At 42.5% G+C, this 27,871-nt stretch overlaps 1 protein-coding gene across 1 annotated transcript; it reads right to left on the reverse strand.

Annotated features, from left to right (window-relative positions):
- Nucleotides 1-1,758: 1,758 nt before the first annotated feature.
- On the reverse strand, nucleotides 1,759-7,580 carry LOC138957248 (uncharacterized). Its single transcript, XM_070328392.1, has 4 exons — nucleotides 6,146-7,580; nucleotides 3,546-4,313; nucleotides 2,929-3,009; nucleotides 1,759-2,772 (listed from the first exon to the last, which is right to left on the reverse strand). Exons 1-4 carry the CDS (start codon nucleotides 6,915-6,917, stop codon nucleotides 1,928-1,930), a joined length of 2,466 nt encoding a protein of 821 aa, XP_070184493.1. The 5' UTR covers nucleotides 6,918-7,580; the 3' UTR covers nucleotides 1,759-1,927.
- Between the last annotated feature and the right edge of the window lie 20,291 nt (nucleotides 7,581-27,871).

Raw genomic sequence — 27,871 nt, forward strand, 5'->3', positions numbered from 1 at the left:
CGTGAAATTTACGTTATGTACCAACGTGTAAAAAACAAAAAAACACAACTGTAACGCAACGTTGCTTTCACGTTGTGTTTTTTGGTTGGATCCACGTAAATTTCACGTAATCTTCGCAACATTTGTAAGACACCAAAATGCAACGTGAAATTCACGTAAAATTTACGTTGTATGACAACGTCGAAAGAACACCAAAATCTCACAATGACACAACGTTGGTCTTACGTTGCGTTTTTTGGTTGGCTCAACGTACATTTCACGTAAAGTTCGCAACGTTGCTAATGACACGAAAAATACACATTTTCGCAACGTCGTATTTACGTTGTGTGTTTGCTGGGCAAAGGCAGTGAAATTGACAAGAAGAGCGGGGTAGTAGTTGCGCTAAGAAGGATAGCACGCTTTTCTGTACCTCTCTTTGTTTTAACTTTCTGAGCGTGTTTTTTAATCCAAACATATCATATCTATATGTTTTTGGAATCAGGAACCGACAAGGAATAAGATGAAAGTGTTTTTAAATTGATTTCGGAAAAAAAATTTTGATAATAATTTTTATATATTTAATTTTCAGAGCTTGTTTTTAATCCGAATATAACATATTTATATGTTTTTGGAATCAGCAAATGATGGAGAATAAGATAAACGTAAATTTGGATCGTTTTATAATTTTTTTTTTTTTTTTACAATTTTCAGATTTTTAATGACCAAAGTCATTAATTAATTTTTAAGCCACCAAGCTGAAATGCAATACCGAAGTCCGGGCTTCGTCGAAGATTACTTGACCAAAATTTGAACCAATTTGGTTGAAAAATGAGGGCGTGACAGTGCCGCCTCAACTTTCACGAAAAGCCGGATATGACGTCATCAAAGACATTTATCAAAAAAATGAAAAAAAACGTATGGGGATTTCATACCCAGGAACTCTCATGTCAAATTTCATAAAGATCGGTCCAGTAGTTTAGTCTGAATCGCTCTACACACACACACACACAGACACACAGACACAGACACACACACACACGCACATACACCACGACCCTCGTTTCGATTCCCCCTCGATGTTAAAATATTTAGTCAAAACTTGACTAAATATAAAAAGGTGACTAAAACAATCTCTACGAGGGAGCATATAATTATAAATAGTCCAAGGTAACAAACACAAAACCATCGATTCCCACTATTCTAAAATTCAAATCTAATCTACCTTTTCTTCCAACACTCGCAGACCACTGACAAACACAAACCCATCGATTTCCCACTGAATTCTTTGATACAGTGGCGAACGCGATCTGCGAAACAAAGACGGTCACCGTGGCAACCTCAAAAATGCTTTGGTAAATTCACATCATCATAAACTCACGACGCTGTTGGCGTCGTGAATTTGGTCAGGAAGTGACGTATATTTCGACGCATGCGCATTGGGACCACAGCGTAAACTCAGGACAGTGTAAACTCACGACGTGACACCGGTCCGTTTCCAATCATGGTCTCGACAATCAAGTAATCTGTGCATGTGTATGTCACAGTAGAAACTAGAATTCAGTAGGATCCGGAATCCTACTAGTAGAGACTGGAATCTCAGTTTCTACTAGTAGATACTGGAATTCCAGTCTCAACTGGACTTTTTCAAGTTCAAACTGGAATTCCAGTATCTACTAGTAGATACCGGAATTCCACTTACAACTGGATTTTTTCCAGTTGAAAGTGGAATTCCGATATCTACTAGTAGAAACTGGAATTCCAGTTTCAACTAACAGCCAGTTCATGTTGGAATTCAGTTCAAATTGGAATTTCGCGATGGAGATGAATGTAGTTTCTTTTTTGTTTAAAATGAACAGTTGACTACTTTATTGAAAGCAAATCCATTGTTTAAAAAGACCCAACACCACAAACTGCATAGTCAAATCAATGAAAATCACATCAGACAACTTCAGGACATGTTCTTGCATTTCTTGCTGTGCGGGTGGCATTTGGTGCCACATGCAAGTTTGGCATCTTTGCACGGACACCTCTTTGTCATGCACGCGCCTGTGCACGTACAGACGGACCTGGCGACAGCTCCACGGTTTTGCCAACCAGTTGATGACCTGGAGGCTTGAATGAGGGACACTTCCTTAAGAGTCTGTGGGTTTACCACATTGAGATGTGGGAGGACCACACTGCTCATGTCCACAAGCTCCACCCCCCGAAACCAGTTTTTAACAATTCCAGTCGGGCAATACACCCGATAGACAGAATCACCGCCCCTCATCTTTGATTCCAGAATCTTGCAGGTCAAGAGCCGCACGTCAGTGTTGGTCCTGTCGGCACTGTGGATTTTCACTCCGACAGTGTGCCCGTTTTGGAATGATTGGGTCACGTCTTTTACCTTCTTTTGGTACCTCGTGTCTTGACGTCTGGCAGCCTTCAAATAGTTATTTCTGGCAACAAGTCGCTTCTCCTTGTGAGCCGTGTTCCCTTCTTCATTTTGCACTGTTGCAGTGCGTTTCCACAACACAAACTGTCCTACTTCTAATGGTTCATTCATAGGGTTGGCAATTGTAGGCACATGTGTAGGAACGAACACTTCGTCAACAGAAAACACAGCATGAGTGGTTTTAGTCACTTTCACACCATGCACAACGTCAAGATTTGTGTGCTCTGTGCCAGAACAAACGATGACGTTGTCGCTCAAAAGAAGATACTCCTTTCCTCGCTTGTGGCTGGTACAGGTAGTAGATGATGTACTTGGTGAATCCACGTTTTCTACAATGCCGAGAGAAGAACCACCAGCACCTGTGAAACAAACAAATTAAAATCGTCTACGCTGGTGTGAAAACCAAGAAAGGTGGTGTAAGGGTTAACCTGTTAACATCTTCAAACTAGTCTTTATAAATTGATAGAAAATATGGCACATTGAAAGTGTGTTGAGGGAAGTGTGAAGAAACTTACCAGTGGCATGCTGCTCAGGAGTGCTGAGAGAAGGTCCGAGAGGATCCTGAAAGTTGACTGCTTCTGAAGAACGGTCAGCACCTGTGAAACAAATAAAATGCAGTTGTATTTGCAACAGACATTTGCAGTCATTCTTCTTCTTCTCTGTTGGGAAATGTGACATGATAATGTGGCATGTATGTGTACACATTAATCACTGTGTACTAGTGTTTCGACGTTGAAGTGATACAGGAAGAAATTCTGAATAATTCATTGCAAAAACATACACTTGACCCATTTTGACAGGAAAGTTTTTTTTGAAAGTTGACTGCTTCTGAAGAACGGTCAGCACCTGTGAAACAAATGAACTGTAGTTGTATTTGCATCAAATCTGCCATTAATCCCCAGAGTCATTAACCCTTGCCAGTGCACCTCCCGTCTCCTGCATTGTCTATCATTATCAAAATTGTGTTCATCATTAGTTTGTTATGGCTGCAAAAGGGTTAATGTAATGGAATGTTACTCCTATTAATACGACTAATACAGTAATGGGCGTCAACTAGTCCAATGGTTGCATGGCCAATATCTCTAAAACACAAGATTTTTAAAACCAATTCAGATAGAAGCATACCACATACCAGCAGTTGAAGGTCCGGGAGTTGGCAAAGAATTGTTGACTGGCTGCAGAACTGTATCAAAGACCACTTCACTCCACACAGTGATTCTCTCGTCGTCCTCGCAGCTGATGTCACTCTGGCTCCCTGACTGCACAACTGCACTTCTCTGACTCACGGCTGTGTCTTCTTGACTCAGAACTACACGCCCCACATTGTCCAGCCACACTGACTGCACGACTGCACCATCATGATTCAATGACTCAACGACTGCACCTTCCTGACTCAATGACTCGACGACTGCACCTTCCTGACTCAATGACTCGACGACTGCACCTTCCTGACTCAATGACTCAACGACTGCATCTTCCTCACTCACTGACTGCACGACTGCACCTTCCTGACTCAATGACTCGACGACTGCACCTTCCTGACTCAATGACTCGACGACTGCACCTTCCTGACTCAATGACTCAATGACTGCATCTTCCTCACTCACTGACTGCACGACTGCACCTTCCTGCCTCATTGTGGGAAGCATAACAAGCAGATCATTTGGCAAATCTTCTTCACGCACAATACCCTGAGCTGCAAATTCCTCCCAAACAGCTTGGTCCGAACGTGGTTTCTGACCAAATACAAGTTCATACGGTGTTGTCCCAGTTGCACTTGAAACTGATGTGTTGATTGAGTGAACCACAGACTTTAATCCCCTGCTCCATTGTGGGCCATTGGTATCCATCCATTTGCCTAGTTTCAATTGTAGGTCTCCGTTCCCCCTCTCAATGCACCCTGCACACAGTGAAGCAATCCCAGTTGGATACTGTCACCTTAAATAGAGGCCTTTTCAAGCCTAGGCCACTGCACTATGTCTGTAGCCCATATTTCAGGTTGTAAAGCTGATTTATAAAGCTGCTAGAGCAGTTTTAATTTGAGAAGTCGAGTGTATCATTCATCGAAAGGTTCATGGTACTGTCACAGTACCATTAAAGGGGTATGAAAGACCTAAACCGGAAGTAGAATTCCTTGAACGGCAGCTGATACATTACTCTATGAACTCTCATTATCCAGAAAATTAAGCCTGAAAGCCTGGTATTCGCTGAGAAACATCGGAAAACGCAAAATCAAAATAAACAATCCTTATCCGGAAGTGGTAAAAAAACAACGTTTTATTATCAAAAGGGAAGTGTGGCTTCGCGTCGGACATTGAGTTGGAATCTTCCAGGCTTCTCCCATCACATGGGATGATAAGATTCAGCCTTTAGGACCACTTCCGGATAATAATTGTTTAATTTGATTTTGAGTTTTCCGATGTTTCTGAAGTAATACTGGACTTACAGGCTTGAAACTTTGGATAATGAGAGTTGATAAGGTAATGTATCAGCTGCCGTTCAAAGATTTCTACTTCCGGTTTAGGTCTTTCATACCCCTTTAAGTGCCATGACCATTTCGACCATTTGGTATCAATTGAACCGTTATGGTGTGTAGTTTTTGAAAAGTGATGTAGTTGCAGCACTTTAGTACAACATGCCAAATGAACCCCTTGTTGCCCCAAAACGTCAAAATTTTGAAAAGTTCACTCATTCCCCTAATTTTTAAAAATGGCACTGTGTATTTCACTTTAAATGCAGTTAGACAGGCTTAGGAGATCAAACAGACCCAAATCGGTAACGTTGGATAACATATCGTTAATTTTGAAGAAAAAATAAGTTGGAAAAATGAAAAATGGCATTTTTTCCATATTTCACAGACAAGAGGTTAATTTGGACTTTTATGTAAAATTGAGGCACACCAAAATCACTTTTCAAATTTTACACCCCCAGACGGTTAAAATAACATCTATTTATCCATGTTAATCCATAGTTTGACTGATGTGATGAGAACGTTTTACCAAATATTGCTCAAATTCCATAATTTTTTTTAATACTTTTGATATATTCCCAGTCTTAATAACGCAATCCCTTCTCAAAATGCCTTAAAATACATCTGTAAAGGTCAAGGAAGTCAAACAGATTCATAATATGTTTTTAAATTAAAATTCAAAGTGCCGTTTTCCAAAACTAGGGGAATGAGTGAAAACTTCAAAGTTTCCTGGTTTTGGTAACAAGGGGTTAATCTAGCATGTTGTACTAAAGTGCTGCAACTGCGACATTAGTTTTCAAAACCTGGACATCATAGCGGTTCAGTTCATACCCATTTTAGCTTGTTATACCGCCAGTAAAAAAAAAAATCACAATCACAATCACCACTATGGAAATTTTAGATTAGACCTATTGCGTTAAATTTCGGTTTCATATTCCATGTTACCACAGGTAGGTCTGCCTCATTAACCCTTTCACTGCCGGGGTGTTTCAATTCAATGTCAGTAAAATGTGAAAAATGATCCGATTACGAAAAAAGCTGAATGTTTATCTTTTGACAGATGCAACAGACAAAACATGTTACCACCGGTAGGTCTGCCTCATTAACCCTTTCACTGCCGGGGTGTTTCAATGCATGGTCACTCTTCGACAAGAATGTTTTCTCTAACTGGCTAGAGTGCAGGACGGGTATACCCGTCTTGTAGGCACTGTAAGGGTTAATTTTCATTTCTGAAAAAAATACAAATAAAAACGAACACTTACCCTGACTTTCAGGATGTCTTGGGCGTCCATGGATGATCACTGTTCCAGGCCACAGATCACACACTTCACGTATCACGTTCGCCGTGAATTCTCTGCCATTGTCACTCTGCAGGAGGCGTGGTGGTCCAAAGGTGCAGAATTGGTCGAACAGATGACCTGCTACCTCTGCTGCAGTCTTGGATTCCAAGGGATAGGCCCAAGAAAACTTCGAAAAACAGTCCCTTGCATGCAGGATCCATTTAAAGTCCCTGTCAGGCCTGCTGCGGAAGTCAATGAGGTCGATTTGGACTCTGAGTAGAAAAGACAGATTGATCATTGCCTTTCCAGATGGAAGTGATTTCACCACCTGGCGCTGCCTGCAGCTGGGACAGGTCTTCAGGAACACACTGACTGCTGAGTGGTGGACTCCTGCGTAGTTTGCTTTGATTTCCGCCCACGTTTTATCCCTTCCCCCATGGCCAACATGAACGTGACATCGCGCAATTGTCGCAAACAATTCCTCTCTGGTCACAACCGGGCAGTTGGTTTTCTGGCAACATAGCATTGTCCTTGCCCCCACAACTTGTAATTTATAATGCTTTGCACACCTGTACTTGAATTTGGCACCTTCTGGACATTGCTGGCCCTTGTTCAGTTGCAGAGCTTTCACTATTTTTGTGTACTTCTCTTGGGCAATGCAGAAACATTCTCGTTTGCTGTCATCAAGACTCCGTATGTGTGCTTCTAAAAGAGAATAAAACAGAGTTTTCTGATCCTCTGACTCGGACTCCATCTTCAATCTTGACTGCTGTCTGTCACTGACACTTCACTCTGATCAACTGATCAAGACTCACTGTGAATAGAAGGGCCTCGGTTGTTCCATATTACTCTGGCTGGAGAACATTGGTCACTTTATTTGCAACAACAACTCAGATTCACGTGAAGAAGTCATTGTCACATCTAAGCTTTGTTTTCAAGTTGAACCCTCTCTGTGGATATGATCCCAGTTTCTTTTTCAGTTTTCAAATAATTCCAATTTCCATATTACTCTGGCTGGAGAACATTGGTCACTTTATTTGCAACAACAACTCAGATTCACGTGAAGAAGTCATTGTCACATCTAAGCTTTGTTTTCAAGTTGAACCCTCTCTGTGGATATGATCCCAGTTTCTTTTTCAGTTTTCAAATAATTCCAATTTAAACTGAATTCCAACATGAACTGGCTGTTAGTTGAAACTGGAATTCCAGTTTCTACTAGTAGATATCGGAATTCCACTTTCAACTGGAAAAAATCCAGTTGTAAGTGGAATTCCGGTATCTACTAGTAGATACTGGAATTCCAGTTTGAACTTGAAAAAGTCCAGTTGAGACTGGAATTCCAGTATCTACTAGTAGAAACTGAGATTCCAGTCTCTACTAGTAGGATTCCGGATCCTACTGAATTCTAGTTTCCCCTGTGACATTTACATGCAGTACAATAAGTGATAACGTCTCATGTGGAACAACTGAAAACAACTTACCTTCGAGTTGATTACGATGAATATTTTAGTCCTGAAAGTGTTCATCAAAGTTGAAAACCAAATTTGGGATACACAAAGTCGACCGTGGCCATCACCGGAGAACACTGTCGGTTAGTAACGCGTCTTTTTTTGGGAGGGAAAGTTTCGCACTCGCAAATCCATTTAACTCAGCAAATTCCTTGAAACAATATGCATTTATGTTATATTCTTTTCGTCTTACACAATTAGTGAACCTCTATGTTTGACCGAAGATTAATTGAATAGAATATTACGAAACTAAAAATGCAGGTGAAAAAACCGAAATGATTGACAAAGTTTCGACGTTGTCTCTCTCTGTCTCTCTCTCTGACTCTCTCTGTCTCCCTCTCTCCCCTCTGTCTCCCTCTCTGTCTCTCTCTATATATCTCTCTCTCCCTCTCTGTCTGTCTCTCTGTCTGTCTCTCTGTCTGTCTGTCTGTCTCTCTCTCTCTCTTTTTTCTCTCTCTCTCTCTCCCCCGACCCCCAGCCCCAATTTTTGGAAGGTTAGAAACTAGAGGATGTACATTTCTGCAGTCACCATAAAATCTTCATCATGAATGCAAAAATGTTAACAAAATCGGCAAACCATAAAAGAACATGAAAAAAGGAGAGAGGTGCATTTAAAGGCTGTTGGGTACTGGCTCTCAAAATCCGTTCAGCAGAATGAGTTTGCATGTAACTGAAACTATTTTTAAAAGTTACTTGATGATTTTAAAAGCTTGATAACACAAGTCCCATGATTTTAGACATGCTACAATGCCTTTAATCGGAGAAAGTTTGCGTTCTTGGCTGAGTCAATGCAGCTGGCTCGAAAATTACCTCCCTTGGACGCGTGACGTCTATAGCGGAATCGGCCGGGTGGAACGGCGCTCTCTTATGCCGTGCAATGGGCGCAATCGGGTAGTCTAGTCATGTCCTCAAGAATACTTCAAAGGTAGGTCAAGAGAAACTAAGGACGGGGTGCGAGGGTGACTTCTCCCAGGTTATAACATTTCAAACAATAAATAACGGAGTTCATAACATGTATTCTGCTCCCTTCCTGCTTTTTCAGGTGTAATTCCCACTTGAACCCTGTTTTAGTTCAACTTATTGGCAGATATATTGTCACGCGCCGAGGGACACAAACACACACACACACACACACACACACACACACACACACACGCACGCACGCACGCACACACACACACACACACATACAGCCACCCACAAACACACATACACAAAATGATGTGACACACACACACACATACACAAACTGATGTCACACACACACACACACACACACACACACACACACACACACACACACACACACACACACACGCACGTATAGACAATCACAGAGATTAGGTTCATGTATTCTGCCCCCCTCTCGCCAATTTACAAAATACAACAAGAGGTTTGATGAGCACAGTAGATCAACTTTAAACGTACACAATTATATTTTTAGCATTACTTTTCAATTCTCGTTGATGCATTAATGATGCCAGAAAATGTAACCGGACGCATTTGGAACGCCAAAGCAATCAAATACATTGCGCGGTACATCGGCGCTTAATTTCATAACGTCTGACTGAATCATTTGTTATTCGGTGATAGTTTCGCACATATCTATCTCCTGTATTTGAAAATCTGTTCACCTTACGTAATTTTCAAAGGCTTTATATATATACATTTCTTTGATAAACGATACGAAACCGTGCAGGTGAAAAATTGGTAATGACTGACGTAGGATTTACGTTGTGGATTTTACGTTGAGGGCACGTTGGCGATCAATCAAACCCCAACGTTGTGTGTTTACGTTGAAACTACGTTGTAGGAACGTTTGTTGTATCAAACTAACTTTTGTTTTTAAATCACGTGAATTTCACGTGAAAATCACGTGAGTATAATAACGTTGTTCGAACACCAGAAAATCACAATAATACAACGTCGATTTTACGTTGCTTTTTAAGGTGGAATCAACGTGAAATTTACGTTATGTACCAACGTGTAAAAAACAAAAAAACACAACTGTAACGCAACGTTGCTTTCACGTTGTGTTTTTTGGTTGGATCCACGTAAATTTCACGTAATCTTCGCAACATTTGTAAGACACCAAAATGCAACGTGAAATTCACGTAAAATTTACGTTGTATTACAACGTCGAAAGAACACCAAAATCTCACAATGACACAACGTTGGTTTTACGTTGCGTTTTTTGGTTGGCTCAACGTAAATTTCACGTAAAGTTCGCAACGTTGCTAATGACACGAAAAATTCACATTTTCGCAACGTCGTATTTACGTTGTGTGTTTGCTGGGCCCGTCCTGAGATTTTGATCGCGGTTTCTCTAGACAAGCAGGTACATGTTCTACCACTGTTATGCTGTTTGGAAAATATGGTTTTATCTAATTATGTCAAGCAATAGACGAAATAATTTTTATTTGTTTCTAAAACAAACGTCGAGTAAACAATTTTTCTTTTTCATACAAATAAGCAACTGGTGAAAACTCGACTAGAAATATGGGACTTACGTGAAATTCAAACTGTGGTGAACACTATGTCAGAAATACATTTTGCATTGCGAACCATCACTCATAATCGCAAAATAAAATGTGCCTTTATTTCAAAGCTCACTTGATTGAATGTCAGTTACTATATTCACACCATGACATTTTGTCAACACTTTGTCCTTACACATTTTGTCAACACTTTGTCCATACACATTTTTTCTCACCCAAGAGATAATGGATAACTGTTCACTGCAATAGGCTTTTATTTTGTGTGTATTGCCTGAATTGCTCTCTCTCTCTCTCTCTCTCTCTCTCTCTCTCTCTCTCTCTCTCTCTCTCTCTCTCTCTCTCTCTCTCTCTCTCTCTCTCTCTCTCTCCTTCTCTCTCTGCCCCGTCCCTACAGAGAGAGAGAGAAAGAGAGACAGAGACAGACAGACAGAGAGAGACACACACACACAGACAGAGAGAGAGAGAGAGAGAGAGAGAGAGGGAGAGACACACAGAGAGAGAAGGAGAGCGAGAGAAAGAAAGAGAGAGAGAGGGAGAGAGAGAGATAGAAGGAGAGAGAGAGAGAGAGATAGAAGGAGAGAGACTTTTGACTTTTGGAGAAGGGGAGAGAGAGAGAGGGAGAGACACACAGAGAGAGAAGGAGAGCGGGAGAGAGAAAGAGAGAGAGAGAGGTAGAGAGAGATAGAAGGAGAGAGAGAGAGAGAGAGAGAGAATGAGAGATAGAAGGAGATATAAGGAGAGAGAGAGAGAGAGAGAGAGAGAGAAGGAGAGAGAGTGAGGGAGTGAGAGAGAGTGAGAGAGAGAAGGAGAGTGAGAGAGAGAAGGAGAGTGAGAGAGAAAGGAATTGAATTGAAATTTATTTTTCGATGGTGACAGAAGAAGCAAAGTATACATGCTTTTTTTCATCCGGCCCTCGCTCATTGAGGGGTAACAATTAAAATAACAAAAAGAATTAGAAGTTAAGTTTAACTACAGTGCAAATTACATAATTAACATTTTAAGCAAACAATAAGACATTTTAAGATGCATTTTGATTCTTTAGGTATGCTTGAAAATTATATATAACAAAGAAATATTTGTTTGTAGAAAAAATGTCCTTCGTGCATTATATAGAATCATGGTTTTCAATACAATCAAAGAGTACAGTGATATTTTGCCAGCTGCTTTATAATTTTTCTTACAAGTTTTCCAAGAGTAGCATATAATGTTCCTTGAAGGATGTTTCGTGGATTTATAATTTAATTATATTAGGAATGGAGTTCCACATAAGTGCGCCAGAATATGTCTTGAGAGACTTGACTTGTACAGGTCAATTCTTGGAGTTGGGGTAATTAATTTATTACATTTTCTACAATGATTTATTTGAGAAATTCGAGGCAATGAGTGTGGGTGCATTCCCTGACATAATTGTATACATCATCACACCTTTGTTATTGGCAAATCTTAATTTGATAGGAAGCATTTGCAATCGTTTGTAATCAGACATGGAAAAAGATGTATTTTTTTTAAATAATTAATTTAAAAGCTCGTCGATGTAAACTGCCCATGTGTTTCAAAGTGTGTGCACTTGCAAAGTCTCACACTGTGGAAGCAAAGTCAATAGCTGACTAAATATGCGAAGGTATAGAAAGTGTTTAAGAGAGAGAGAGAGAGAGAGAGAGAGAGAGAGAGAGAGAGAGAGAGAGACAGACAGACAGACAGACAGACAGACAGACAGACAGACAGACAGAGACAGAGAGACAGAGACAGACAGAGACAGAGACTGAGAGACAGAGATAGACAGAGAGACAGACAGAGAGACAGACAGAGACAGATGAGAGAGAGAGAGAGAGAGAGAGAGAGAGAGAGAGAGAGAGAGAGAGAGAGTGTTTGTGTTGGCAACCTCCGGCGCTACACACGAATTGTCCCTTCCCCTAGCGCACACTGTGTACAGTTACTAAGTAGGGGCAAAAGACACGTACCACATTCGCGCCGACTGTTGCAAGTTATTTTTTCGTCATCTTTAATGTGGTAAAATATTAACCCGATAAGGTACATCAAAACGATAAGGTACATCAACACGATAAGGTACATCAACACGATAAGGTACATCAACACGATAAGTTACATCAACACGATAAGTTACATCAACACGATAAGGTACATCAAAACGATAAACAGATTCGTGGTGGATATTTTACTGGCTGTAAAAATGCATATTTTTTTCAACCAGGTAACGACAGTGGTGCAGTAAATTGACCCATCTACATGATAAAGTATAACAAAATTAATACACCACCGCGTAATATGATCACAAAAGTGAATATACACTCAGCAAAACCATTTTTGCGACAAATGTTGCATTCCTTTTAAAGCATTATTCCTGCGTCCTTTCACTCCAATTGTCTATGCTATTTAAGGCTGTCCACTTGACTATATGGCACATCTCACAGACCAAAGACTTCTTTTACAGGGATCTCCTGGCCGCCGCTCAAATACGGGTATCCCACCAATGGACGTGCGTGACGAAGACGGAAGTGACATCTATATATATATACGACTAGTGTCTGTGTGTGTGTGTGTGTGTGTGTGTGTGTGTGTGTGTGTGTGTGTGTGTGTGTGTGTGTGTGTGTGTGTGTGTGTGTGTGTGTGATTGTTCGCGATGCACGGCCAAAGTTCTCGATGGATCTGCTTCAAATTTGGTGGGCATATTCAGGTACACCCGGGACAGGACACAACCTGGTCGATATTTCAACACGTGCTCTCAGCGCGCAGCGCTGAACCGATTTTGGTTCCACCTCAGCTACCCAGGCCCCCATACCGACACACCAAAGCCAAAGTTCTCGGTGGATCTTTTTCAAATTTGGACACCGTATTCAGCTACACCCCGGACACAATATCATCGATGAGATATTTCAACACGTGCTCTCAGCGCGCAGCGCTGAACCGATTTTGGTTTTTCTGTTCATTTCACCATTCCCAGTAACTCTTCCTTATCTTCTCCATGTTTTCAGCGTTTACCTCCCTTCCTTCGTATGGTGCACTATAGTATGAGGGGGCATCTTCGGATATTCCCGGCGTTCTGTTTCTATTTTTAGAAGGTCACCGCAGTGTCCAGAACGTAAATTGGACCCGTAAATTATCCTCACTGTAAAAGTGCAAAGGTCGAATCAATTTATAGCCACGCGAAAAATACACTGTCATCTATCTCTCTATATATACGGCTTCTCTGTGTTTGTGTGTGTGTGTGTGTGTGTGTGTGTGTGTGTGTGTGTGTGTGTGTGTGTGTGTGTGTGTGTGTGTGTGTGTGTGTGTGTGTGTGTGTGTGTGTGTCTCTCTATGTGGGCAACACCTGTGGATTGTTCAGTTCTGTTTGTGATGTGGTCTGGCGGCTTTTGGGTATTTGTATGTACTGGCCTTCCTTTGAGAAGCCATAACAGTTCAAAAGGGCTTAGAGATAAGCTCTAAATTGCTCAATCCTGTTTGAGTGGAGTTCGCCTCCAAAGGTGATTAACACGGTTACATTCGTCGACAAGGATGGGACTCGATATGGTCAGGAATGGCATTATGGCCACTGAATCATTTTCGTGCTGTTCCCATTCCACGAATCTGGGAGGGACCTAAGCTTGGCGGGTCCATTGTTCGGACCAGGCAAAGCCGGCGTACGGCTCTAAGTACTTCTTCCCGGCGAAGCCGGCTACCCGACGAAGCGGGTATTCCTCTAGTTTAACAATATGTTATAACATGCAGGCATAGACCCCGATTCACATGACGACACACACAGTGACAGACAAAAGTTAAAATGCATCAGAGTGGGGTGCATGCATTTTAAGTGAAATGAATTACCTTACGCTAAGATTAGAAAAGAGAAGCAAGTTACACTATTATCATTTGCCGGTCCTCTAGCTCAGGAAAGGTTATGGCGTATTGAGTACAAAGGATCATTTTGTTATGTACACATTATAGGATTTAATCGATGATTTTGATGTTAGCAAAAAAAAAATTTTATTTTCTTTTTAAAGATGTTGTACATGTTCCTCACGGCAACGTCTCTGTCTCTGTATCTCTCTGTCGCTGTCTCTCTCTGTCTGTGTCTGTGTCTGTCTGTCTGTCTGTCTGTCTCTCTCTCTGTCTCTGTCTCTCTCTGTCTCTCTATCTCTCTGTCTCCCTGTCTCTCTATCTCTCTCTTCTTGATCAATACTAAAAAAAAAAAATCGAGAAAAAAACACACGTTCAAATAGATGACCTTTCTTGTTGTTGTTGTTTTTAGTCTGGATTTTTGGAACGCTAGCAGTCGAGTTGATTTGATAAATAAACCCTATACGAGCACAAATGAAACTACAGCCAGTGTATCAAGGATATAACCAACACATACACAAAAACAATCTTACCTCTGAGTAAACGATCAGATGTTCAGGTTGGTTTGTTTGTTGGCTGGTTGATTGGTTTGTTGGCTGGTTGGTTGGTTTGTTGGCCTGGTTGGTTTGTTTGTTGGCTGGTTGGTTGGTTTGTTGGCTGGTTGGCTGGTTTGTTGGCTGGTTGGTTGGCTGGTTGGTTGGCTGGTTGGCTGGTTTGTTGGCTGGTTGGTGTTCACAGTTATGCAGGGACACACTTAATATTGTATTACTCTCTGGCTTCTGAATGTGCCGGGGAGGGACTGGTCATTGCACGGATACTCGAGTAAGCAGAAGAACACAAAGTTGTATCACGCAGAGGAACGCCAAGTCAAATCAGGCAGAAGCACGCCAAGTCAAATCAGGCAGAAGAACACCAAGTCAAATCAGGCAGAAGAACGCCAAGTCAAATCATGTAGAATAACACCAAGTCGAATCAGACAGAGGAACTCCAAGTTATATCATGCAAAAGAACACCAAGTCATTTCATGCAGAAGAACACCAAGTCAAATCAGCCAGAAGAACACCAAGTCAAATCAGACAGAAGAACACCAAGTCAAATCAGACAGAAGAACACCAAGTCAAATCAGGCAGAAGCACACCAAGTTATATCATGCAGAACACGAAGTCATGTCATGCAGAAGAACACCAAGTTCTATCATGCAGAAGAACACGAAGTCAAATCAGGCAGAAGAACATGGAGTCAAATCAGCCAGAAGAACACCAAGTCAAATCAGCCAGAAGAACACCAAGTCAAATCATGCAGAAGAACACGAAGTCAAATCAGGCAGAAGCACACCAAGTCATGTCATGCAGAAGAACACCAAGTTCTATCATGCAGAAGAACACGAAGTCAAATCAGACAGAGGAACGCCAAGTCATTTCATGCACAAAAACACAGAGTCAAAAACAATCTCAGTTTTGGTCATCAGTGTAGAAGTAAGTAACCTGAAGCCTCGAGTAAATTTGGCGAATTATGCTTCACTAAGCTTCGGAACTGATTTTTTTTCAAAAAGACTTGGTCGACTTTGGGCTCAAGTAAAGACCACCAGTAAGGAATGTTCTGAACTGTATTCCTGCACAAGTCAACAGTGACGCCGCCCTGAGAAACCCAGACTTTTAACTGACATTCAAACAACAAGCAGTGATAAATAGACACGGGGACACACAGCCAGCACACTCTGGCCACGCCCCTCCAGTCAGTCACGTGATCTTGACGACGCGCTCATAGAGACTCGCTATGAACTCTGGGACGGGACAGGCTCTAGTCATAACGCGCTGTCAGTGAGATTTTGGTTTTACGTGTCATTGTGTAGTATTTGTTAAGAGAGAGAGAGAGAGAGAGAGAGAGAGAGAGAGAGAGAGAGAGAGAGAGAGAGAGAGAGAGAGAGAGAGAGAGAGAGAGAACTCAGAACTCAGAACTCAGAACTTTATTACATAAGGATAAAGGTTTTAGGCTTAGCCAAATCTTCCAACCTGTCTCAGAGAGAGAGAAGTACAGAGAAAAAGAGAGAACGAGAACGAGAAGACAAAACTGTAACACTAAGCGCAATAATCTTCATCCGGTCAATCAGTCAATCGATTACAAGGCATACAGTCACCAACATAATTATATCAATTTGAAGATACGGGAGACAGTCACAATTTGGGCGTGTCTGGGAAAGCGTGAGAAAAAAATCGCTCGTTGAAAACATTGGGTCAAATCTCTGACACCTACTGTGTGTTGCTTTGAAATGTTGCCTGATAACCTGTTAATCAATGACGGCGATTGAACCATGTCTCTTTACGCTCTCTCTACACGTACACAACGGCAAGCCCTTCTCTGTGCCTTTCAAGTCATTGAATCTTGAATCCGAAATAGCTTTTGGAAACCTCTCTGTCACTTGTAAAACGGCTGTGAAAAGATTTTGATTGAATCGAGATCAATCATTGTAACAGTCACAAAGAGAGAGAGAGAGAGAGAGAGAGAGAGAGAGAGAGAGAGAGAGAGAGAGAGAGAGAGAGAGAGAGAGAGAGAGAGAACTCGTGCGTGAGCTAAAGCAAAGCCCCCCTGACACCCCGAAAAGGCGGCACCTGGACCCCTGCCTCGTTTTGGACCTCCCTACCCCCCAAAGAAAGTGCAGAGTCTTAGGAACACAACGGTACCAAAATCAAGAGTACTGGTCAAGAAACAAAGTCGCATGAAGCAATTGAAAATTGTGACTTTCGCAGGTATTAATTGGCTTAATCTCCATCTTGTGCGCAAGTGTGCGCATGTTGACTGTAAGATGGATGTGTTTTTATGACGTCACTACTAATTCAGAACGTCGTTGCTGCAGCGGCTGCACAAAGAATCTCTTTACAGAATAATAAAAGTAAACAAACTAAGAAATGTTTAATCTTAAATCTGGACAAAACAAAACGTCCACAAGAGCTTCGACATAACGGCCTTTAAGGTGAACAGACACGAGACACAACACAAAACGTCCACAAGAGCTTCGACATAACGGCCTTTAAGGTGAACAGACACGAGACACAACACAAAACGTCCACAAGAGCTTCGACATAACGGCCTTTAAGGTGAACAGACACGAGACACAACACAAAACGTCCACAAGAGCTTCGACATAACGGCCTTTAAGGTGAACAGACACGAGACACAACAGAAAACAACACAGTAAACATGCTGTATATTCACTGATAAGTATCAAGTAAGAGTCAACTCAAACACAAAACGTGAGAGTGGAATTAAAATTGGACCACCCTGTGCATAGTTTCTCGTAAGGCCGTCTACAACGTTTCCCAGCCAATCATATTCACGTGTGCTTGTTGACATTCAATGGTGATTTTGTCGTGTTCAAAGATTTTTCAATAGGACACACAGACGCTTTGATCAATACTCAGCAATGGTTGCTTTGCCACGTTTAGTTGGATAAAAAAAACTTCAGGGCCCAAACACTTTTTTAGGTCGCCCCGCACACACTGACACTGAGCGTGAAGTTAGAGAAGGGCAAAAGCACGTCAAGACCCAACCCTCCGGTGTCGAGACAGGGCGAATTGCGCCCTAACAAATCACAGGCCCCGGACACATTAACACTAGCTTTTTGTAGCCGTAAGTTACTTTGTGTCCGAAGAACAACAGATAGATAGTCTCAAGATAAAACACAGGATGAAGCAGGAAACCAACAATCTGAACAGGGGGGACTTTCACTATTATAACTGTGCAGAAACAAAACGCATTGTCATCATTTTTACGAGTTTTCATTCACAAGCACCTGGGAAATAAATCTCATGTTCCCCATGCAATAAATCCCCGGTTACCAAAAAAAAAAAGTAAATTTTAAGGGGCTTATTGTCCGTCAGGTCTTAATTGCCTATATTGGACATGAATTGGTTTATACGATTCGAGTTTTACGCCCTCACGGCTTTTTGATGTTTGCGTGTTTAGGTGGTATCAGCCATCTGCACTTATGGTAGAATGACCAAGATCTTTAACGTGCCATTGTGGTGACACGGGGGTGGGAGATGGATACCGTCTCTGGGTCTGCACATAAAGTTGACCCGTGTCCGTCCCGGCCCGGATTCGAACCAGCGACCTCTCGATCACAAGTCCAGTGCTCTACCACCTGAGCTACCCGGGCCCCCTCCCGGTTACCATAGTTGCAGGAAGCAGGTTATACATGGATAATAAAATGCACCCAATAGAAACGCTCGGGGATTCTTCGGCTCTTTTCATTGGTATTTCCCCAGACCTAAACAGACGACACGACGCTGCTTTTTTTATTCTCTTTATTTATATAGCGCCTTATCCGAAGTTCAAAGCGCTTTATGCCGTGTGAGATGGAATTTTTTACACAATATATCACGCATTCACATCGACCAGCAAACCTCAAGCCTGTTAGGCGAATGTTCACCTTTCGCGGCCTTTATTCCAAGTCACACGGGTATTTGATGGACATTTTTTTTTTATCTATGCCTATACAATTTTGCCAGGAAAGACCCTTTTGTCAATCGTGGGATCTTTAACGTGCACACCCCAATATAGTGTACACGAAGGGACCTCGGTTTTTCGTCTCATCCGAAAGACTAGCACTTAAACCCACCATCTAGGTTAGGAAAGGGGGGAGAAAATAGCGGCCCGACCTAGGGTCGAACACGCAACCTCTCGATTCCGAGCGCAAGTGCGTTACCACTCGGCCACCCAGTCCCCTTTGCAAAGTTCCAAAAATGAACTGGCAAACTGGCAAAAGTAAACAAAAAACAAAACTACTTCATGAAAGGTCATAAATTCATCACAAACAAATGAAACCTACCGATATGTTTTGTCTTCTTACAAAGTCATGGAGTGCGTGTATCTGTGTTTCGATACACAGACGTTCGGAGAAACCGGCACGGTTGGCCTAGTGGTAAGGCGTCCGCTCCGTGATCGGGAGGTCGTGGGTTCGAACCCCGGCCGGGTCATACCTAAGACTTTAAAATTGGCAATCTAGTGGCTGCTCCGCCTAGCGTCTGGCATTATGGGGTTAGTGCTAGGACTGGTTGGTCCGGTGTCAGAATAATGTGACTGGGTGAGACATGAAGCCTGTGCTGCGACTTCTGTCTTGTGTGTGGCGCACGTTATTATGTCAAAGCAGCACCGCCCTGATATGGCCCTTCGTAGTCGGCTGGACGTTAAGCAAACAAACAAACAAACAAACAAACAAACAAACGTTCGGAGAAACACGAACGTCAAGTTCAAGTCAAACCAATTGACCCCTGACACACATTTTGTCCCGTCACAAGACGTTGTATCGATAAACGAAGCACAAATAAGAAACAATAATAAAAGCAAAGAACATAGCAACAAACATCTAACAAAGCCGAACAAGCAGAATGAAAAACAAAGAGGCAATGAGTCGGAAACAAGATTGCAATTCTTTCCTTCGCTACACGACACAAATCTTCTGTGACCTTTGACCCAACGTAGCTTCCACATTCGATCACTAAGCTATAGTCAATCTGTTTAGCACAAAAAAATGCCATCAGAAGGCATTTTTATATAGCAATCTGAAATTTGCTGTGATGATACCTAACACCATGCTGAATATAAAAAATGGTAGCAGCCAATCTTGAACACTCTAAGTTAGACAGGGCTGTGTCCGCAATCTAGGTCAAATAAAATACCCTTAGAATGCTCGTATTTCTAATCAAGAGCACAGGTTATTACTTTTCGTACACGTTTGATGCTAATACAGCTTAACAATGATAAGAGGTAAACATTTACTTCACACAGATAACAAGATTCAAGAATACAATTTTAAGTGTCTGGCCTGACCCCATAAAAATCTACCCCCCCCCCAAAAAAAAAAAAAAAATTCGTGAGTTCGGCTTTCACAAACAAGTTGAGTATGAATTTTCACACTCGTTAGGACAAAATGAAATATGTTATAGCTCTTACCCAGTCAGATCTCTCTTAACTCTACAATGACTGAGCATGACGTACATCTGTTTTCACTCACCCGAGTATGCAGTTAATCCTGATGACAATCCCCACCACAGCCACAAAGCGCAGTATACTTCAGATGCACTGATGCACACTTGCAGCGGCCTCTGCACACTTTCTTGCAACCACACTTTATGAGTTCGTAGCAGGCATCCTGGGCCTGACACAGTGTCATCCACACAGGCTGCCAGAGCTGGCCTTCCTTTTTCCATCCATACTCAGAAGGAGAAGGAAGCTCCGGAGTTTTTTCAAGGCACTGGCTCCACACGCGTCCTTGAAAAGCTGCTCGGAGGACATGTTGCCTGAGAGCATCAGATGTTGGTGGAATGAACTCGATGGATCTGTTCTGCTGAGAAAAGAGTTTTTCTCGTGCCTCGTTCACTTTCAAACAAGAGCTGCTGCGGTCATACATCAAGACCACAAAACGTTCTATGATTTCAAAGGTTGAAGCAGTCACTTGCTCGCTGCAGGATGCGATCCGAAGAAATGCTTTTGTGACTTCAGGATACACGCTCCACGTCTGCCATCCCTTAGCTTTTCCGTGCCCTGCAAAGAAGGAAACCGTATCACACCCCGTAAGGGCGTGGAATACTGGTAACGACGTGCACTTGTCCGGGCCTAAAGCTGACGCAATTTCGTGCGCTGGGATGTTCCTGAAATGCTTCCCAGTTCCAAACGCCACCCACATCTCCTCTGCTTGAAGTTTACGTGCAACGGAGACGGCAAGTACGATGACGTCAGTGTCTGCAGTCCTGATGATGATCCTTGTTTGGCCCTGTTTGACACAGTCCGCAGCATGCAGAAAGAGCCTTGTGTCTGCCTCCTCATGCGTGCACGGTTCCAATCCTTCGGTTGTGTAACTGTTATTAGAGCAAACAACTTTGAGGTAGACATCTCATGCTCAAAATTGCTGACTAAATGTGCAATTTCAGGACCTGCTGTCACCCACCGCCGCAAAGCTCCTGGATTGTTGGTTAGTCCCACAGCACCACCGTCACCCTTCACTGTTGCATTGCACTGTTCATGGGCATGATCCAAGGTTATTGCAGAGAAAGGGCGTTTTGTTTTCTTGACGGTGAAAGCTCCACAACAGAAAGCTTTATGAACACAAGGATGTCGCCTCCTCATTTCAAACAGATCTCGGAGATGCACAGAGACCCAGCGTGCATAGTGCACATGGTCAAGAGAAAAAAACCATGGCATGAGACTGGTGAGGGCTTCGATGAACTGTTCGAAGTCTGATGTTCTGAGTGCGTGGATGACCTGCAGCACAGAGAGTTCCACATCTAGGACCAACCCCCAAAAGGCAAACATTGGTTGTTCTTTACTTGTCTCAAGGCACCACTGTTCAAAGTCTGATCTGGCATTTTCTGTGGCTTTCTGTTTCTCAAATGCTTTGTGTTGGAGAATGTAGAGTGCTGCAGCAGTTGTTTGGTGGGCAAGTCGTGTTCTTAGGACATGGGAAACCTTGAGAAGTGAGTCAGCAACACCTCCTCTGACAATTCCTGCTGTTTCAAGCATGGCGGTCCAACCACTTCCCTCGAGCCAGTCGCCGAGAAGTCGCAGTGCAGCCATTTCAATGTGGAGTCCTCCAAGCATGACTACAAATTTGTCTTCTCCAAGTTCCTCAGGAAATGACCACTGAATTTCTTTAGCCAGTGCATACAGCGGCTGATCCATTGCCAAGACAGGTGTTTGACCTGGATTGAGGTGAGTAATGCCGTTCTTTATCACTTGCATCACATGTTTTATGAGTGCTGGAGAGTGTGCATTGTCCATCAGAAGTGGCAACAGTGCAATCTGGGCAACCCTTTCGTCTCCTTGCTGCTGCACACCTGCGTGGTAAGCTTCCCAAGATACTGCTTGCCTTCCATCATATTCTTCAGAGGTATCAACACGTTTTTTCACCGTTTCCAGCCAACGATACTGTTCGGCCTTACGTGTTGTATCGGAAGAAACAGGAGGCCTGCAAGGTCCGAACACAACAGGGACTTCAGCTTCTCGATTCAGTTCCACAGGTGACACAAGTGTGTAGGTGATGGGCAAGGGTACAACAGACCTTCGGCCTTGAACTGCTTTGTCGATAGACAGAAACTCTGGCTTTCCGTCACAATCAGAGGGGTGTTGAACCATAGAAATGCTTGTTCCGTGAAAGGACTCTGTGGCTGTAGTGGAGCTTGGATTGTGGTCTATGTTATCGACCATAGTAACTGTGAAAACACCTCCTACAAGCTGTGGGGGGACAACCACACCCTCTCTCTCAAACTTTGTGCACACACTGTTGGCTAGGTCATTGGACATGCTTATAACCCTATCATAGGACACTGACAGACTCAGATTGTACAGAATATCAATAATACCATACTTCCTGGTCTCGGCGTGTATTTTCAGTCCAAGGTAAACAGGAAGCAGAGTTTCCTTCTCTTTTGCATGGTTACGACGGGTGTCCTTCAAGGGATCTCTTGGAGCATGTTTGCTGCTGTTAAATACGAGGAGCTGAGAAATGGTAAGCGCTGCCTGTGACTGCTTTTGTCCTAATGCAGCCTCCTCTTGTGATGGATTGCTTGTTTTGATGGAGTTTCCTGGCCCATCCAAAATCATACTGACGAGAGCTTTCAACGAAAATGGTGTTGCATTTTCTTGGCAGTTTTCAAGGAAATCCCCATTGAAGTTTTGCTGCTTCGAGAAAATCTCTCTGCGGACAATCTTGCAAGCAGCAAGGCGTCAGAATCATGATCAACAACCTTGCTCACTGCATATCCCAGGTCACGTTTGAAGACAAGAGTAGCATCTCTTCCGCGACCTGTATTGCATTCTTGAAGCTCAGGGCATGCATCCAGTAGTTTCTGTCTGAGTCTTGTGGTATGCAGACTGCAACTTAACTCCAAGTTCCTGTAGTCGAGTTTTGTACAGTGTGCAAAGTTTTGACATACGGAACTCAGGGGCTGTTGTTTCGTCATGTTCAAAACTCTGGATATATGACACCAGCTCAGCAAAAGCAATGCCATGACAAACAGAACTGTTGCTCTGGTCACAGTTCAGTTCCTTTTCGTATTTATTGGCACGATTGTACAGGGAAATCAAACATTTCAGATGATATTGTGAATCTGTAGCAATCATATCTCCAGCAGCAAGCTTTTTAAGCAAGTCCTTGTCTTGAAGAAGGTTAGCTGCATGTCTCACCTTATAGTCCAGTCCAAATGTTGCTGCGCTGTACAACTTGCCAGAGCTCTCATTACAAAAGAAACAACTATCTTTGGATGACGCCGGAGTGCCAGCAGATCGTCTTGTTTTGGCTGCCAAACTTCGCTTGTCCATTTTGTCTCTGCAAGACTTATGCCACGATGCACTATTTTTCTGAACAGTCTCTTTAATCCCAGATCCATCATCTAGTTGAGATACCCCCACAGTTACAGGAAGGTCAAAACCGCATGCAAGAAACTGTTGGACATTTTCAGCAAACAAAGTGTATCCTTCGCCACTCCTTGTACCCACTGCTGGGCGTTCAGATGTTCTGTTGTCTTGTTCTGACAGAAAATGCATCGACTCCAGTCAACAACAGGTGACTGTGAAGTTGAGGGTTCACAAAATGGATCAACATCTTTGTAGTCTTTCGCCAGAAAAAAAGTTAACGTAACTTAATAGTATTTCTCAAATATGGTGTAAGCCTTTTCTGAGAGCAAAAGGGTCTTTTAACAAACAAACAAATAAAAAAAAATATATATATACAAGATTTTTTTTTCAAACGCACTCCGTTTATAGAAGACAGAACTGCTCCTAAAAACAGAAAAACAAAAATAAATAAATAAACAATGAAAGACGAACGTTGACACTGAAAGCCGTAGGGTCTGGGAAGCAAAACCAACTGTTTTTTCAGTATAATATGCTATCCTTACCAAAAAAACGAAGCTGTTTTGTGACCTTGCTCTCTTCTCAATATGTCAAAAGTCGCGTACCATACTTTTTCACTCGGCGACATGGGTTCGGCAGTCCAGCGGTGTACGTGACGGGAAAGCACGCGCTCGAATCGCGACAGAATATCGCTACACTGCTCTGTTTTTCCATTCTAACCTTGCTTTGGTAGGAGTCGTGTGTGTTATCCACACAACAGCTGACTGATGAGTGACATTTCCCTACATGAGCGTTGTAATGACGTGTCAAATCATGGGATGCGTCTGCTCTCAAAAACCAAAACATTGGCGGCAGAAAACGGAAGTGGCCTGCCACATTGATTGTCAGCCATCAGTGCCGCAACTTCATCGCGTGTTTTTTAAGGGTGGATTACTAGTACACCCAAAGTAGGACTCTACAAGGTGGCTGCTACCAGTTTTTATACCAAACTAAGTACACTTTATCGTTTTTAAAAAAAAATACATTGCTATAAAGATTGTCATACTGAATGTAAGGAACAGATTGACTATTAATATTTACAACTGAAAACCGAGGGGTTGGGGTACTGAGAGGAACCTACAGAACTGTGCATCCTCAAACCTGACATACTTATCCTAACATTTTATGAACTCAAAACACAGAAAGTTGCTTTCACACGCCAGCTTTGATTGCAATAACGTGCTGGGGCCCCAAACCATGTATCATCAAAACGGAACTCGTGTTTCAAAGCATGGCTCCCTGTGTTGATTTGGCACTTATTTTCTCACCACTAAAATGATGACAAAAACGATGTTTGGTGGTTTGTTGTCAGACCAGCTTTTTTGTTGGTCCTCGGGGGGCATATCGACTTTTGTTTCATATTTATTGACAGCGGCCTTTGGCTTTGGTCAATAAATATGAAACAAAAGACGATATGCTCCCCCTCGGACCGACAAAAAAGCTGGTCTGTCAACAACCCATCAAACATCTTATAATAACGCCTGAGATATTCTACAGGTTTTTTTTCCGGGGGGCGGTTATCTTTATCTTTAAACTCTCAAATATCCAATGACGATTGCACAGCGGTCACAAACCCTACACGTCAATTGTTTTACTTTTATTTGTTGTTAAATGAGTGAAATGTCGAGTTTTAATGTCTAATGCCTGTTGTAAAGCACCAGAGACTGTCTGTTGGTGAAGAAAAACGTTGCAGAAAGACGATTCATTATGTGTATAATTGTGTATAACTATTATGATTAGTTTGAATGTTGGAGTTCAAACATTCTAGACGGCAGCTGTGCTCGGCGTGCAAGTAAGGTAGATAAGAGGCACAACATATCATTTTAACAAAAAAGAGTCTAAACCGCTCAGTGTTATTGTTTTTGTTATTTGTGGATGTGTATCACTCTGTGATGGTCAAGTCTGAAACCACTCAAAGGTACAATAATGCTGCGGCGCGGAAGTTACCCAGGGCCGGACTACCGGGGGGGTTATGGGGTTGCGCAACCCCCCCCCCCCCCCCTTGCCTAAACATGTACCTCACTTATTTGTTTTATTATTGTTTATTTTATGCCGTTTCATGCAAGGAGCGACCATTTTCCTATCTCAGAATATGACCTACCCATCAGTTTCAGGGGGCTTCGCCCCCTGACCCCCACAAGGGGCTCTGCCCCTGGACCCCGCCAGGGGGAACATCCCCCTGGACCACCACTGGCAACCCCCCCCCCCCCTCCTCTTCGCCTAGTCCGGCCCTGGTTACCTGTTTTCTTATTAAGAAATCTCAACATAGAAACTGGACCGGAGTATTACGTGAATCTAAATCATAAACGGCTCATTAAAATCTGTAGAAAACAAACGCCATTTCTGTCACTTCGTTTTTGAATCACTCGGAAATGTTAGGGGTCGGGAAGGGGGGGGGGGGGGGGGTGATATACGTTTGTCTGTCTGTCTGTTGTTTGTTTGTCTGTCCTTTTGTCCGCACATTCTCCTGTGATATTTCGGGCTGTTTGGGCGGAATTTAGGATAACTCTAAGGATAAGATTTCATGTCGTCCTGTGCAGTTACCGTCATGGAAATCCGGGATGCTTTCTCACTGGGCAAAGCGAGCTGCCATACCGTTGTTGGTACCTGCACAGATAATTAAATTAAATTTATTTACATAATTTAAGGTTCTTAAAAATTAGAGGCTTCAACTGCAGCAGAAAACCGTTCCTGAATTTACCATGCTAAAGTTCAACATCACCGGAAGAAAAAGTAGAATCTAATTCTTTCATGTCAAACAGAAACTTTTTTTTAAACATTCAGAAACAGCTGCAAGCGAGACAGAACCCTGCCTTTGTTGTATTCAATGCGGAGTAAACTGCCATGGTGATTCAAGGGATGCAACTCGTCTTCTGTCCGGGAAAAAACAGTTACTTGTGCCCTTTATACCTTCCTCACAAGCCGATCAAACTAAAACTAGAATAGGGAACTGTGGAAAAACAGTTTTCAGGATAAGTAATTTACTAGTGCAAACCTTGAATGATCCTGAGTTTCTTGCATTTCTGCTTCTTCTTCTTCTTTGTTCATGGGCTGAAACTCTCACGTTCACTCATGGTTTTGCACGAGTGGAGTTTTACGTGTATAACCGTTTTTATCCCGCCGATCAGCCAGCCATACGCCGATTCCGGGGGAGGCATGCTGGTTATTTTCGTGTTTCTATAACCCTTCGAACTCTGACATGGATTACAGGATCTTTTCTGTGCGCACTTGGTCTTGTGCTTGCGTGTACGACACAAGCAGTTGTTCACATAAGTTAACTGGGGAGATTGGAATAATCTCCACCCTTAACCCACCTGGCACAGCCGGGATTCGAACACTCAACCGATCAGGAGGCCGATGGCTTATCCACTGGGCCACTGCGCCTGTCTATCTCTCTAGCATTACATACATAGTTTGACACTTCCTGAGAGCATCAATGATATTTTGACGTAGCGTCTCAACAGGATACACATTAATGTAGTTGATTAAACATTGAATTTCCCTTCTTTGAGCCATGTGACGTCAGAGTCCGACAAAACTACACATTGAGGCGGCCAGCCGAGACTACAAAATAGTGCATGTTGGAGTGCGTTCAATGGTAAAAACTTTTTTGTTTGTTTGTTTGTTTGCTTAACGCCCAGCCGACCACGAAGGGCCATATCAGGGCGGTTGGTAAAAACTAAAAGGAATGTTAACCATAATCGATCGATACATACATGTTTGGTTTTTTTTTTTTTTTTTTTTTTTGACCTCAGTTGCATGCAGGCTGCTGCAACCCTTCTTTTTTTTTCCCCCGTTTTTTTTTTTTTTTTGGCGGGGAGCATCCTTCTTCATGGGTCTTTTTATTATTTTTTTCTACTTCTTTCCGCTTAGGCCAAAAAAAAAATAGGTCTGTTTACGGTAACATAGGCCAAAAAAATAGGGTCGGTAGGTCGGGATTGTTTTTTTTTTTTTATTTTTTTTTTCCAAAAAACCATATTTTTACGTTATTTTGCCAAAAAAACAAGATTTTTTTTTTTTTTTCCCCCAAATGCCAAAAAAAAGTCTAGGGTCGCGCGAAAAAACTAGGGTCGGTCGGGTTACCGTAAACAGACCTATTTTTTTTTTTGGCCTTATCCTTAATACCTAGCCTGGACATGTATTCATATGATGGACATTTTTTTTTTTTTTTTTTCCTCTTCACTACAGTTACTCTAACGTTACAGCTATTTCATTCACCTTTGCTATGTCTAGTAGTTTGTGCGTTTGTTTGCATGTATGTGCGTGTGTGTGTGTGAGTGCGTGTGTGTGTGTGTGTGTGTGTGTGTGTTGTTGTTGTTGTTGTTCCCATATTTCTGTTAAATTAAGTAGATGTGCAACGCCAAGGCACTGCATACCCCAGCGAAAGACAAACCTCTCTCTCTCTCTCTCTCTCTCTCTCTCTCTCTCTCTCTCTCTCTCTCTCTCTCTCTCTCTCTCTCTCTCTCTCTCTCTCTCTC

Source organism: Littorina saxatilis, unplaced genomic scaffold, assembly GCF_037325665.1.
Source record: "Littorina saxatilis isolate snail1 unplaced genomic scaffold, US_GU_Lsax_2.0 scaffold_403, whole genome shotgun sequence".
Classification (NCBI taxonomy): Eukaryota; Metazoa; Mollusca; class Gastropoda; order Littorinimorpha; family Littorinidae; genus Littorina; species Littorina saxatilis.

What these genes read in the sequence shown, in the direction of transcription:
- LOC138957248 (XM_070328392.1), bottom strand. Translation starts at nt 6,917, where the DNA reads ATGGAGTCCGAGTCAGAGGATCAGAAAACTCTGTTTTATTCTCTTTTA. An exon ending in AAGACATCCTGAAAGTCAGG is followed by an intron (nt 4,314 to 6,145) that starts GTAAGTGTTCGT and finishes CACTGTGTGCAG; the next exon opens with GGTGCATTGAGAGGGGGAAC. An exon ending in TCCTGAGCAGCATGCCACTG is followed by an intron (nt 2,773 to 2,928) that starts GTAAGTTTCTTC and finishes TTTGTTTCACAG; the next exon opens with GTGCTGGTGGTTCTTCTCTC.